This window comes from Pan paniscus, chromosome 9 (assembly GCF_029289425.2).
Source record: "Pan paniscus chromosome 9, NHGRI_mPanPan1-v2.0_pri, whole genome shotgun sequence".
Classification (NCBI taxonomy): domain Eukaryota; kingdom Metazoa; phylum Chordata; class Mammalia; order Primates; family Hominidae; genus Pan; species Pan paniscus.
In genome coordinates, this window is record NC_073258.2 from 11,912,976 (window position 1) to 11,928,393 (window position 15,418).

General features: G+C 42.7%; 1 protein-coding gene across 11 annotated transcripts in view; it reads left to right on the forward strand.

The window, feature by feature from the left end:
- The window catches only part of ZNF143 (zinc finger protein 143), a 64,191-nt gene that overhangs the window by 9,299 nt on the left and 39,474 nt on the right, over positions 1 to 15,418 (forward strand). For 5 of the 11 annotated variants that reach the window (XM_003818141.5, XM_055094093.2, XM_055094094.2 and 2 more), the window contains 6 exons: positions 1,111 to 1,229; positions 2,482 to 2,574; positions 3,750 to 3,833; positions 4,359 to 4,442; positions 8,201 to 8,397; positions 9,283 to 9,357. In XM_003818141.5, the coding sequence (XP_003818189.1) occupies positions 1,118 to 1,229; positions 2,482 to 2,574; positions 3,750 to 3,833; positions 4,359 to 4,442; positions 8,201 to 8,397; positions 9,283 to 9,357 (645 nt within the window). In that variant the 5' untranslated portion in view covers positions 1,111 to 1,117. The remainder of the gene's footprint in view (positions 1 to 1,110; positions 1,230 to 2,481; positions 2,575 to 3,749; positions 3,834 to 4,358; positions 4,443 to 8,200; positions 8,398 to 9,282; positions 9,358 to 15,418) is intronic. The other 6 variants (XM_055094091.2, XM_034932125.3, XM_055094092.2 and 3 more) reach the window with 3 other exon arrangements.

A 15,418-nucleotide genomic window follows, 5' to 3' on the forward strand; every position in this document is an offset into this window, starting at 1 on the left:
AGAAGAGTTGCCCATTCATCCATTTATTCTTTACCTATTGTACTTCTACTGTGGGCCAAGCACTTTCTAGGCACTAGAGTCAGCAGTGAGTGAGCAAACAGAAATCTCTGTCCATTCTCATGGAAGGGGAAATAGATAAACTAAATACATAAATACATGTAATTTGTTAAATAATAAGTACTGTGCAGAAACATGGAGGGGAAAAGAAGGATGGGGTTTACCATGATTGAGCAGTTGGGAGGTGTAGTTTGAAATGGGATGGACAGGGAAGCTCTCATTTCATTTGAGCAAAGACTTGAAGAGGTTAGGGAATGAATAATGAAGATACTGGGGACAATGTTTCAGGCAGAAGGAAACTCAAATGACCACGTTCTAAGGCAGCAGAACATCCAGTATGCTTGAGGAAAAGCAGGGATGCCAGTGTGGCTGAAGTGGAGTGAATGAGATGGTGAGTAGTAGGAAATGAGGGGCAAGATCATTGGCCTCATTGGTCAGTGTAAGGATTTGGGGATTTTACTCTGAGAAGTCCTCAGAAGGTTTTGAGCAGAAGCGGGACATGAGCTAACTTTTCCCTTCAAAGGACACTGACCGCTGTGTCAAAAGAAGAGTGTAGGAGGCTAATGGAGAAGCAGGGAAATAAGTTAGGATGCTGTTACAGTAATGCAGATGAGAGACTGGTTGTGGCTTAGATCAGGGAAGTAATGGTGAAGGTTGTGAGAGGTAGCCAGATTCGGGGTAGATTTCTGAAGATTAAGTCAACAAAATAGGCTGACACATTGTAAGTGGGAATCCTCAGCAATGCTAAACCCAAAGGACTCTAATTATGGGAATTTTAGAGATCATATGAAACTGATGGGCACAATTCGTCAGTGTACTTCTAAGTTGCTAAGCGCACTGACAAATTGTGTCCATCAGTTTGAATTGTTGAATTATAAGAAGCATGCCTTGGACTTTGGGCTAATACTCTTACCCTACATATTGAGTGAAATTTCATCTTATTTCCGACACCATTACATCCTCAGCAGCTTTTTGTGGTTCATAAATATTCTTTGTAACTTTCATTTCACATGTATCATTCTTTGTTCCCAAGTGTCTTTATTTTTCTTCAAGGTAGAAGATGTTGTTAGCCCAAATAAATCGAGATTCTCAGGGAATGACAGAGTTTCCTGGAGGAGGGATGGAGGCGCAACATGTTACCCTGTGCTTGACAGAGGCAGTCACCGTGGCAGGTGAGCAGTTGTGTTTGAAGGGATGCGTTTGAAAATATCATTTATCTTAAAGGAAAAAAAATTTACAACTTCCTAGTTCCTGATTTAGCAGAAAACAATATAAACCTAGGTCTTTTTATGAGGTGTTTTGGTTTTGTTTTTTTTTTGAAACGGGACGGAGTTTTACTCTTGTCGCCCAGGCTGGAGTGCGATGGTCTGCTCTCGGCTCACTGCAACCTCTGCCTCCCAAGTCCAAGTGATTCTCCTGCCTCAGCCTCCCGAGTAGCTGGGATTACAGGCATGTGCCACCACGTCCGGCTAATTTTGTATTTTTAGTAGAGACGGGGTTTCACCACGTTGGCCAGGCTGGTCTCAAACTCCTGACCTCAGGTAATCAACCTGCTTCGGCCTCCCAAAGTGCTGGGATTACAGGCATGAGCCATTGCGCCCAGCCTCTATGTGTATTTTTTATCTTGGTGTGGGTACAGTAGGGCAGGGAATTTTTTTTTTTCTTTTTCTTTTTCTTTTTTTTTTTTTTTTTTTTGAGGCAAGGTCTTGCTTTATCGCCCAGGCTGGAGTGCAGTGGTATGATCACGGCTCACTGTAGCCTCAGCCTTCTGGCTTAAGACATCTTGTCACCTCAGCCTCCCAAGTAGCTGAGACTACAGGCACCCACCAGCGTGCCCAGCTAATTATTTTATTTTTAGTAGAGACAGGGTTTCACCATGTTGCCCAGGCTGGTCTCAAACTCCTGGGCTCAAGCCATCCACCCACCTCAGCCTCCAAAAGTGCTGGGATTACAGGCATGAGCCATTGTTCCCAGCCTGTTTTTTGGTAAGTGCTAAATCTCACTTTTTTTATTTTTTTGAGACGGAGTCTGGGTCTGTCGCCCAGGCTGGAGTGCAGTGGCACAATCTCGGCTCACTGCAACATCTACCTCCTGGGTTCAAGCGATTCTTCTGCCTCAGCCTCCCAAGTAGCTGGGACTACAAGGTGCATGCCACCGCGCCCGGCTAATTTTTGTATTTTTAGTAGAGACGGGGTTTCACCACATTGGCCAGGCTGGTGTCGAACTTCTGACCTCATGATCCACTTGCCTTGGCCTCCCAAAGTGCCGTGATTACAGGTGTGAGCCACTGCACCCGGCCGCTAAATCTCATTTTGAGTCTGAGTTAAGCAGTTTACCTTTTTTCTGATCTTTATTTGAAAAAAAAATTAATCAGCATGTCCATATGCTAGCTGTCTAAAGAAAATATTGATTTTTTTGTAATAGATGGTGACAACTTAGAAAATATGGAAGGCGTAAGCTTGCAAGCAGTAACACTTGCAGATGGTTCTACTGCTTACATACAACACAATTCTAAAGGTATGTGCCTCACATATGGCTGATTGGTTAATACCAGTGATTTATAACCTGTGAGTTGGAGCACCTAGAAGCTATACCACCTTTCCTATCTCTCCTAAAGATGCTGTATTGCATATGATGATTTTAAGTCATTTCAGTTTAATTCTTTTTTTTTTTTTTTTATAATTTGGAATAGTCCTTTGAGATATTTGGAAGATACCCTGGGATATCAAAATTAGTGGGAGAGAGGAGAGCAGGGAGTATGTCTTACTATTTTCTAGTAAGACCTTTCTTGCTTCTTTACTTTGGGTAATTATTTCGTATTTTTACCAAATACCTGTAAGAGTAAAGACATTTGGGGCTGGGCATGGTGGTTCACGCCTGTAATCCCAACACTTTGGAAGGCCGAGGCGGGCAGATCACCTGAGGTCGGGAGTTCGAGACCAGCCTGACCAACATGGAGAAACCGTTTTCTGTACTAAAAATACAAAATTAGCTGGGCATGGTGGCGCATGCCTGTAATCCCAGCTACTCAGGAGGCTGAGGCAGGAGAGTCGCTTGAACCCGGGAGGCAGAGGTTGCAGTGAGCTGAGATCATGCCATTGCACTCCGGCCTGGGCAATTAGAGCAAAACTCTGTCTCAAAGAAAAAAAAAAAAAAAAAGACATTTGGTTTTGCTTATCTAACATTGTCTCTGAATTAGTGTTTGCTTTGCTCCAGGAAACAGCCAAGTCCTCAAAAACTCTTTGTTTCTATGGAAACCTACTGAGCACATGCATACATAAACAGGGGTCTTATAGCCCTCAGGGATGAGAATGACAGATGACCTCACATACACTGACATAATCTGTCTGTCTTCCCAGCTTCAACTCCCCACTGGTCATGGTCACTGATTCTAAGTGACTCTGAAAGGTATAAAGCAGTCCAACTCATGTAGCCTGCTGTGATGAGCCACTCTTCCTCTTGACCTCATCTAATTGAAAATTGCAGGGGAGGAAGGATGGCTGAGGGAGGATTTTCTGCTTTCTGTAGGATCACTGGATGTGTTATTGAATTGCCTCAGAACATTGAGGGAAGAATCAAGATGAATACGAGCTTAAGTTGTGTATGTTTTTATAGTTGATATCATTTTGAAATTGTATAAAGTTTAAAATTTTTGTTTGTGCCAATTTATTGTCTTGAATCTTTTGTTATAGATGCAAAACTCATAGATGGCCAGGTCATTCAGTTGGAAGATGGTTCTGCGGCCTATGTTCAACATGTACCCATACCTAAAAGTAGTAAGTATTTAAGATAACAGTACAGGAAACCATTTTAATTCTCAGCTTTTAGTATTTGCTGCCTGCAGCTCCCTCTTACTACCTAAACTTGGTCTTGATCTCAAGTCCTCCTTCTGTAAAGGGAGATTATAGATGCCACAGAGTGGATCTTAACCAAGACTTTCTCTTAAAGATAATGGAAAAGAAGTTACTGGACTGCGCTGTGGAGATAAATGAGTAACAGTCCTGAGTGAATGTTTCTGTTTTTTGAGCTGAATCTTACATGTCTCTCATTTTCTTCATTTTTCCCCTTCTTTCAACTCTCTTTAATACTGGTGTATATTTCTAAAACCATTATTCTAATGTCTTTTTACCTTTAAACACTGACTCAGGGAAGCTTTACTGAACTTACTTAAATGTTCAAAGACTCATGAAGCAAGTATAGATTGTTATAATGTGTTAATGGTTTATTGACTCTTGTTGTTAAGTGAGTTAATTGGAATGTGCTAGAAAACATGAGATCTAAATGTAAGCATTGTTCTTGAGCAGGGGACAGTTTGCGTCTAGAGGATGGTCAAGCAGTACAGTTAGAAGATGGTACCACAGCATTTATTCACCACACCTCCAAAGGTAAAATAACTTTGAAAGTATGAATAAAATAAGGGAGAAGTGGGAGTGGTGGGGGAAAGAAGACCTGTGTTTAGCTTCTGAAGTGTTGTCATGGGAAAGAATTGTATTTATTCATTAAAGTACAAGGTGGCAGATTTAAGCATGATTTAAGGAAAAATTTTCCTACAATTTGAGCTGTCCAGTGACAAGCTGGAACAGCAAACCAAATGACTGGTCCCTGGAAGACTTAAAGTAGAGGCCACATTTTGTTTTTTTGGTTGGCTTTTGTTCTAAGAGACAGGGTCTCACTCTGTTGCCAGGCTGGATTGTGGTGGCACAAGCACAGCTCACTGCAGCCTCAAACTCCTGGGCTCAGGGATCCTCCTGCCTCAGCCTCCTGAATAGCTGGGACTACAGGTGCATGCTGCCTCTCCCGGCTAGTTTTTTCATTTTTTGTAGAGACAGGGTCTTACTCTGTTGCCAGGCTAATCTCAAACTCCTGGCCTCAAGCCAGCCTCCCGAAGTGCTGGGATTATAGGCGTTAGCTACTGCACCCAGCCTTAATTTCATATTTTAAAAGCAGCCTTGGCTACTTTTTTAAATGACTCAGAAATAAAATCACAATGTAACATTGAAATGGTTAACTTCATATTTTATTCATTTCTGTATTTTAGAGATAAGATCTTTGTTAGGCTAGAGTGCAGTGGTACAATCATAGCTCACTATAGCCCTGAATTCCTGGGCTCAAGGGACTTTCCTGCCTCAGCCTCCTGAGCAGCTAGGACTACACGTGTGTGTCACCACAGCCAGCTGATTTTTAAATTTTTATTTTCTGATTAATTTTTTTTGTTAAATATAGGGTCTTGCTATGTTGCTCAGGCTGGTCTTGAACTCCTGGCCTCAAGCAGTCCTCCTGCTCCGACCTCCCAAAGCAGTGGGGTCACAGACATGAACCACTTTGCCTAACCTATTTCTTCCTCTTAAATACAATTTTTTGCCTGGGCATGTTGGCTCATGCCTGTAATCCTAGCACTTTGGGAGGCCGATGCAGGCGGATCACCTGAGGTCAGGGGTTTGAGACCAGCCTGGCCATGCAAAACCCTGTCTCTACTAAAAATACCAAAAAATACAAAAATTAGCCAGGTTTGGTGGTGCATGCCTTCAATCCTGGCTACTCGGGAGGCTGAGGCAGGAGAATCGCTTGAACCCAGGAGGTAGAGGTTGCAGTGTAGTTGAGATCATGCCACTGCACTCCAGCCTGGGCAACAGAGTGAGACTCTGTCTCAAAAAAATATATATATGTGTGTGTGTGTGTGTGTGTGTGTGTGTATATATAAAATTTTTAAAGCAAGGTCCTTTGCCTACTATGTTTAATTGAAACTAAGTATACAATTTCAAAAATATTTGAAGCAAATACAGCAAAATGTTAATGCTTATTACATTTGTTTAAGGGAAGTTCAGGGGTTTGAGGTGGAATGTGTAGGAATGATGAGTACAGCTCTGCAACCAGACTATGTATATTCAAAGCTACTTTTTTTTTGCTGTGTGACATTAAGCAGATTACTTTTCTGTGCTTTAGTTTCATCATCTGTAAAATGAGGATTATAGTAGGTGTCCATATCATACGTAGGGTTGTTGTGAGGACAGAATGCACAAACATGTAAAGCGCTTAGAACCGTGCTTGTCTCATACTAAATGCTCAATAAATGTTACCTATTGTTACTACTTTAGAGAATATTTTATTTTAATTAATTTATTTATTTATTATTTTGAGACAGTCTCGCTCTGTTGCCAGGCTGGAGTGCAGGGACACGATCTTGGCTCACCGCAACCTCCGCCTCCTGGTTTCAAGCGATTCTCCTGCCTCAGCCTTCCAAGTAGCTGAGATTACAGGTGCCCGCCACTACGCCCGGCTAATTTTTGTGTTTTAGTAGAGATGGGGTTTCACCATGTTGGCCAGGCTGGTCTCAAACTCCTGACCTCAGGTGATCCGCCCACTTCAGCCTCCCAAAGTGCTGGGATTACAGGCGTGAGCCACTGCACCCAGCTAGAGAGCATTTTATTATAGAATGACATAACACGTTTTAGAAAGGCTGTTTTGTTGTGAAGCCAAAGGGAGGAATCTTTTTGTTGTTGTTTTTTTTTTTTTTTGAGACAGACTCTCGCTCTCTCTCCCAGACTGGAGTGCAGTGGCGCGACCTTGGCTCACTGCAAGCTCCGCCTCCTGGGTTCACGCCATTCTCCTGCCTCAGCCTTCGGAGTAGCTGGGACTACAGGCACCCACCACCATGCCCGGCTAATTTTTTGTATTTTTTTTAGTAGAGGCGGGGTTTCACCGTGTTAGCCAGGATGGTCTCGGTCTCCTGACCTTGTGATCTGCCCTCCTCGGCCTCCCAAACAAAGGGAGGAATCTTTAAAAAATTTAAAATACTTAAATTTATAAATAAATTTCTTTAATTACAATTGGAAAAAAGTAAAGTCTGCACTCCTTCCTTCCTTCCTTCCTTCTTCCTTCCTCCTCTCCCTTCCCTCCCTTCCTTCCTTTCCCTCCCTTCCCTTCCTTCCCTTCCTTCCCTTCCTTCCCTTCCTTCCCTTCCTTCCCTTCCTTCCCTTCCTTCCCTTCCTTCCCTTCCTTCCTTTTCTTCCTTTTCTTTCTTTTCTTTTCAGCGGAGTCTTGCTCTGTCACCAGGCTGGAGTGCAGTGGTGCAATCTTGGCTCACTGCAACCTCCACATCCTGGGTTCAAGCGATTCTCCTGCTTCAGCCTCCCAAGTAGCTGGGACTACAGGTGCACGCCACCATGCCCAGCTATTTTTTTTGTATTTTTAGTAGAGATGGGATTTCACCATGTTGGCTAGGATGGTCTCAATCTCTTGACCTTGTGATCCGCCTGGCTTGGCCTCCCAAAGTGTTGGGATTACAGGCGTGAGCCACCACAAAAGGCCGCACTTTTTTCTTTATCAATAAGTGTTAGTCACAGGTTCATTGTAACTGGCTAGATTTATTATTTCACTATCTCTATATATATATCGATATAAAATCACTATTTTATATCAATACCAGTATAGATATAGATATATCTTAGTGTGGACATTTAGAGGGGAAAAAACCACCATGGAGGGACTGTGGAGTCATACTGACATGAGTTCAAATCCTGATTTCTCTACATACTGATTTTGACTGTTAATTGTCAGTGTTTTTTCTTTGTTTGTTTTTGTTTTTGGTTTGTTTTTTGAGAGGGACTCTGGCTCTGTCGCCCAGGCTGGAGTGCAGTGGCGCGATCTTGGCTCACTGCAACCTCTGCCTCCCAGGTTCAAGTGAGTCTCCTGCCTCAGCCTCCCCAGTAGCTGGGAATACAGGCGCGTGCCACCGTGCCCTGCTAAGTTTTTTGTATTTTTAGTAGAGAGGGTGTTTCACCGTGTTGGCCAGGATGGTCTCAATCTCCTGACCTCGTGATCCGCCCGCCTCGGCCTCCCAGAGTCCTGGGATTATAGGCTTGAGCCACTGCACCCGGCCTGTTAATGTTTTTTAAATTTTCTGATTGCTAAGGAAAGTGATGTTACTTCTCCAAACCTGAGTTCCCATTTATACAATGAAGGCAGTAAATGTACCTGCCTTGCAGAATTATTGTGAGGATTAAATGAAATAACACATATCAAGTGCGTGGTCCAGTACTCAGAGTAACTACTCAATAAAAGCTCATTTCTCTCTTCCTTTAAATATGTAAATATTTGTCAGATTTTTCCTTTAATTTAATGGCATTCTCTTCCACTCTCTCAGATAGTTATGACCAGAGTGCATTACAGGCGGTTCAGCTGGAAGATGGTACCACAGCTTATATCCACCATGCAGTGCAAGTCCCGCAGTCTGACACCATCTTGGCAATTCAGGCTGATGGGACAGTGGCAGGTCTGCACACTGGGGATGCTACAATTGACCCTGACACCATCAGTGCTTTGGAACAGTATGCAGCAAAGGTATAGCATTTCACAATGTCAAGAATGTCGCAGATATAGCTTCTTTATTTTTCATGAAAAGAAAACAAAACAAAAAAGTACACCTCATCAAAAAAAACCTGGCCAATTTTGGCTGGGCATGGCGTGATGGCTCACGCCTATAATCCCAGCACTTTGGGAGGCCAAAGTGGGAGGATTGTTTGAGCATAGATCCCTGTCTCAAATTCAGAAATTAAAAAAAAAGACACTAGCAACTCAAAGTCAAAATCAGTTAGTATCGAAGAGATCAGCATTTATCTTAAGTGAATTGTGGAAAGATTGGAAAAAAAAAGGGAATGGAGTAAAGACTTATAGAAGAGAAATGAGTGGCAGGTAATTCACCGAAAGATATACAAGGATGAAGGGCTATAAAAGAAATAATAAAGTATAAATGGAACTGCTTATGAATTAAGAAGTAGGAACTATAGATTAGGAAAAGTAAAGTCTCAAGTTTTATATCAAAAGAGCTGATTTTTTTTTCCCCTGCATTGAACATGTATCTCTCATATAACTTAAAAGGTTTTATTTCACTTTTGTTAGGGACATTTTCTTTTTTTTTTTTCTTTACAAACAAAATAAATAGAGAGAGGGTCTTGCTCTTTTGTCCAGGCTGGTCTTGAACTCCTGGGCTCAAATGATCCTCCTGCCTCAGCCTCCCAAAGTGCTAGGATTACTGGCATGAGCCACCATGCCCAGCCTATTAATGGAAATTTTCAAATATACACAAAAATAAATGATAATGAAGCCCCATGTACTTTTTTTTCTTTTTCTTTTTTTTTTGCAAGCTTCTCCCTGAACCATGTACTTAACCAGCCTAAACCATTATCAAAATGTAAAATGTTTTAAAGCTTTATTTTATTCCTATAGGTGTCCATTGATGGAAGTGAAAGTGTAGCAGGTACTGGAATGATTGGAGAAAATGAGCAAGAGAAAAAAATGCAGGTATGTAAAGCTACTTTTTAATATAAAAATCTAACTTAGCATTTCTGTGCCCTTCTGTGGATGAAAGCAAGAATAGGTAACTCACTACCTCTCTAGGAAAATCTCACCAGTTCAGAAAAACAATGTATGTATTGGGCAGCAGCTTTCTCAAACTGCCTGAGGTCCCAGTGTTCATTGGTGGATGCAAAATGATGCTAAAGAAATGGAAGTATCACAGAAATCCAGTTGAAGCTTGTGTGCTGGATTCCAAGGCAGTTTTCTGGACAAGGCAGTTGTGGAGACCAGGTGACTTCCTGACTGCCCCCACCCATGGCATGGCAATTTGTGGATACTTTTTCTGGGACTTCATCATGACTCTTTCTAAATAATCCTCACTGCTTTGCTTTTTGTATTTTTAAATTTCTTCTTCTTCCAGCTGATTCCCTCCATATTTTCCTTTTCAACTTCTGAAGGGAGAGTCCAGCCTAGTTAATCTTGGACAAAGCTGTTTATACTTTTTCTACCAGACTGCTTCCTGGTCTGCAGGTGGCCTGTGGGCTGGCTTCCCGTGGTTCAAATGTTCACCCTGGGTCCAGTCATTGGCTGCCCCTTACCTAAGTAACAGCCCAGAGCACCAGTGCTTCTAAAAGTTTTGTAGTAAGTACAAAGTAGTCACAGGTGCATTCTTGCATATCTCCTACAATCAAAAATTCAAAACTTATGTTATTCAAGAATTGTTTTTGTGTTGGGGGGATGTTCGTGTGGAGGGTATGCTTGGAGCTTATATAATCATTGTAGTACATTCCTGCTTTAATGCTGCTCTTTATTTTCTCAACAATTTTCTCTAATATTTTGTTGACTGTTCCTTTATAGTAGTTTTTTTTTCATTCTTCAGAGTTTTATTATATTTAACTCCTAAAGTTACTACTCAGGGTCACATTTATAACCTTGAGCATTAACATGACCACTTAGTGACATTGAGTGATACTGTTAGGGGTTATCAAGAAGATTTTACATTTATATTAATAGTAAGTGATAAAATAACAGGAATCACTGAAATCACTTGTAGAAATATGGTTCTGGCCGGGCGTGGTGGCTCATGCCTGTAATCCCAGCACTTTGGGAGGCTGAGGCGGATGGATGACTTGAGGTCAGGAGTTTGAGACCAACTTGGCCAACATGGTGAAACCCTGCCTCTACTAAAAATACAAAAAATTAGCCAGGTGTGGTGGCTAGTGCCTATAATCCTAGCTACTCAGGAGGCTGAGGCAGGAGAATCGCTTGAACCCAGGAGGCAGAGGTTGCAGTGAGCCAAGATCACGCTGTTGCACTCCAGCCTGGGCAACAAGAACGAAACTGTCTCAAAAAAAAAAAAAAGAAAAAAGAAAAAGAAATATTATGCTTCTACGCATTGCTGAATAGCCAATATTTCTGTTTACCAGCTGAAGTGATGCTACAAAGTGGCAATAGAATAAACACAGTTTTCAGTTCACTAAGCCCATCAGCTTTGATGCTGTGTGATTCGTAGCAAAATTTTCAGGTCTCAATTCATATTCATATTTTGTGAATGAAATGAGACTTTAAGGCAGGTGTGGTGGCTCACACCTGTAATTGCAATACTTTGAGAGGCTGAGGTGGGAAGATTGCTTGAACCCAGAAGTTTGAGACCAGCCCGGGCAACAAACTGAGACTCCATCTCTACAAAAAATTACAAAATTAGCAAGGCATGGTGGCACACATTTGTAGTCACAGCTATTTGGGAGACGAGGGCAGGAGGATCCCTTGAGCCCGTGGTTTGAAGTTATAGTGAGCTGACTGTGCCACTGCACTCCAGCCTAGGCAACAGAGCAAGACCCTGTTCTCCCCCACCTCCCAAAAAATGAGACTTCAGTATTTTTTATACAGTTCTATGTCAAATCCACCTAAGTCAACCTCTACTAAGATGCAAACACAGGGTAAATATGTGCGGGAGTTATAGGTCAGTGGCTTGGAGTGTTGGAGTGGCCCAATAAGTTCTCTGTCTTATTGGTAACTGACAACTACATTTTAAAATAATAGAATATTTTAAAGAAAAGCAGTCGTAGGCTGGGTCCGGTGACTCACGCCTGTAATCCTAGCACTTTGGGAGGCCAAGGCGGGTGGATCACCTGAGGTCAGGAGTCTGAGACCAACCTGGCCAACATGGCAAAACCCCATCTCTACTAAAAATACAAGAATTAGTTGGGTGTGGTGGTGTGCGCCTATAATCCCAGCTACTTGTGAAGCCGAGGCAGGAGAATCGCTTGAACCTGGGAGGTGGGGGTTGCAATGAGCCAAGATTGTGCCACTGCACCCCAGCCTGGGCAACAGAGTGAGATTGTCTCAAAAAAAAAAAAAAAAATTTCGGAACTCACAAACGTAACTAGGAATTCAGAACTGCTGAGGCAAAATGTCATTAAAAAACCCCATTACTCTTTTTTTTTTTTTTTTGCGGCGGAGTCTCACTGTGTCGCCCAGGCTGGAGTGCAGTGGCTCGATCTCGGCTCACTGCAAGCTCTGCCTCCTGGATTCACGCCATTCTCCTGCCTCAGCCTCCCGAGTAGCTGGGACCACAGGTGCCCGCCACCACGCCTGGCTAATTTTTTGTATTTTTAGTAGAGGCAGGGTTTCACCGTGTTAGCCAGGATGGTCTCGATCTCCTGACCTCATGATCTGCCTGCCTCGGCCTTCCAAAGTGCTGGAATTACAGGCGTGAGCTACTGTGCCTGGCCCCAACTCTTTTTTTTTTTTTAAGACGGTGTCTTGCTCTGTCGCCCAGGCTGGAGTGCAGTGGCTCGATCTCGGCTCACTGCAAGCTCCGTCTCCCAGGTTCACGCCATTCTCCTGCCTCAGCGTCTGGAGTAGCTGGGACTACAGGTGCCTGCCACCATGCCTGGCTAATTTTTTGTATTTTTAGTAGAGATGGGGTTTCACTGTGTTAGCCAGGATGGTCTCGATCTCCTGACCTCGTGATCCACCCTCCTCGGCCTCCCATAGTGCTGGGATTATAGGCGTGAGCCAGCGCACCCGGCCAAAAAATCCCATTACTCTTTATCTGTAGACATGTTACCATTTGGTATTGGTACCAGTAGACAAATAGAAGACTACTGAATGGGATTCTTTTTTTTTTTTTTTTTTTTTACTGTAGCTTTTTTCTCCTTTGCCTTTTGTACCTCTTCCTTACAGACTAGATCTGCAATGTCCAATACGGTTGCCACTAGCCATATGTGGCTGTTAAGCACTTGAAATATGACTAGTCCAAATTGAGATGTGCTGTAAGTGGATTTTGAAGACATAGTACGATAAAAATAATGTAAAATATCAATAATTTCTTATATTGATAACGTTGAAATGATAATATTTTGGACATATTGTGTTAAACAAAATAATTACTATTAATTTCACCTGTTTTAATTTTTTTCAATTGGTTACTAGAGATTTTTTGTTTTATTTTATTATTATATTTATTTATGTATTTTGAGATGGAGTCTTACTCTCTTGCCCAGGGTGGAGTGCAGTGGTGTGATCTTGGCTGACTGCAACCTCCACCTCCTGGGTTCAAATGATTCTCTTGCCTGAGCCTCCCGGATAGCTGGGTTTACAGGCATGCACCACCACACCCAGCTAATTTTTGTATTTTTAGTAGAGATGAGGTTTCATCATGTTGACCAGGCTGGTCTCGAACTCCTGACCTCCAGTGATCAACCCACCTCAGCCTCCAAAAATGCTGGGATTACAGGTGTGAGCCAACATGCCTTTTTTTTTTTTTTTTTTTTTGAGACGGCATCTCGCTCTGTCACCCAGACTGGAGTGCAGTGGCGCGATCTCAGCTCACTACAACCTCCACTGCTCAGTTCAAGCAATTCTTCTGCTCAGCCTCCCGAGTAGCTGAGACTGCAGGCACACGCCACCATGCCTGGCTAATTTTTTGTATTTTTAGTAGAGACAGGGTTTTACCATGCTGGCCAGGCTGGTCTTGAACTCCTGATATTGTGATCCGCCCACTTGGCCTCCCAAAGTGCTGGGACCACAGGTGTGAGCCACCATGCCCGACCCCTATTTTATTTATTTATTTATTTTTTGAGACTGAGTTTTGCTCTGTCGCTTAGGCTGGAGTGCAATGGTGCAGTGTTGGTTCAAGTTATCCTCCTGCCTTGACGTTCCAAAGTCCTGGGATAATAGGTGTGAACCAATTTGCCTGGCCGGAATTCTTTTTTTTTTTTTTTTTTTTTTCTTTGAGATGGAGTCTCACTCTGTCACCAGGCTGGAGTGCAGTGACATGATCTCAGCTCACTGTGACCTCCGTCTCCTGGGTTCAGCGGATTGTCGTGCTTCAGCCTCACGAGTAGCTGTGACTACAGGCACATGCTACCATGCACAGCTGACGTTTGTATTTTCAGTAGAGAGGGGGTTTCACCATGTTGGCTAGGATGGTCTTGATCTCTTGACCTCGTGATCCGCCCGCCTCAGCCTCCCAAAGTGCTGGGATTACAGGTGTGAGCCACGGCACCTGGCCACAGTATGTCCTTTATAGACAGGCAGGTAGGCCCTATGTATCTTGCACAACGTTACATGGTGAGTTTATGGCAGAGCTAAGGTTATGTCTTTTTGTTTGTTTGTTTTTTTTTGAGACGGAGTCTCACTCTATTATTGCCCAGGCTGGAGTGCAGGGGCATGATCTCGGCTCACTGCAAGCTCTGCCTCCCGGGTTCATGCTTCTCCTGCCTCAGCATCCTGAGTAGCTGGGACTGCAGGCGCCCACCACCACACCTGGCTAATTTTTTGTATTTTTAGTAGAGACGGGGTTTCACCGTGTTAGCCAGGATGGTCTCGATCTCCTGACCTCGTGATCTGCCTGCCTCGGCCTCCCAGAGTGCTGGGAGCCACTGTGTGAGCCACCGCGCCCGGCCAAGGTTATGTCTTAATTCTCAGAACATACATTAAGTTTAAATACCAGTGAAGTCATTTTCTATACATGGTTTTTAGAAGCTGATTAGTATTTCACTGGTGTTAGCTTCAAAATTGCCCTTGAGAGTTTTCCCTTGTGATGACATATCAGATTGCTGTTTCTTTGACAGAGACTGCACATATTTCATGCTGCATAACCCTGAAACACCTGTTATAGTTTTGGTCTTTTAATTTAGCTTTTGAGTTTTGGATTCTGTCCATTTTTTCCCCTAGAACATCTGTAGAATCAGCTATTGCTTTCTATTCCACAGTCATTATCCTAGGTTTGTTTTTATCACTTCTTTCCTGCATATTTATGATTATACAAACTTCTTTTGGGCTCCCTACCTCATTTGTCTTTTCAGTCTGTTCCCCGCTATTACTGTAGTTCTCGTTCTAAAACGCAGATAGCCAGGCATGGTGGCACGCACCTGTAGTCCCAGCCGTTCGGGAGGCTGAGACACAAGAATTGCTTCAACTTGTGAGGCGGAGGTTACGGTGACCTGAGATTGCACCACTGCACTCCAGTGTGGGCAACAGAACGAGACCCTGTCTTGAAAAAAATTAATTAATTAACTAATTAAAATAAAACACAGAGGTTATCTTGGCTTGTCCCTTACTTAAAATATTGTAATACCTTCCTTTGGCTTTCATTGTCTAGGCTTGCTGTTCAGGGTAGTATTTACTGCTTTTCACAAACTTGGTCCTACACTTTCATTTTCATGAAACTCATTCTATTATGTAAACATAATACTCTCATGTTGTTTCCACTTCTTCTAGATACACTCCAAACCTTTGACCATACTATTCCTTCTGCCTGGACAGCACTCCCCAGTCCTCTTCTTCAGTCTTCAAATTTCACCCCTAGACAGCTTGCCCTAACCTACATCTCCCTACTTTTGCATTTTGCCCTGTTAGATCTTTTCATAGACTCCTGTGATAACAATTATTATATTCTATTATAATCCTTCATTAATAGCACAGTTTTACTAGCTAGACTGAGAGCCCTACAAAGGCAGGAACAGTATTTTATTTATCATTTTAGAAAGTAGGTATTTTGCCAATTGTTTATTAAACATTTATTATTTTAGAATGTTGTGATAGGAAGTGGTAGGGA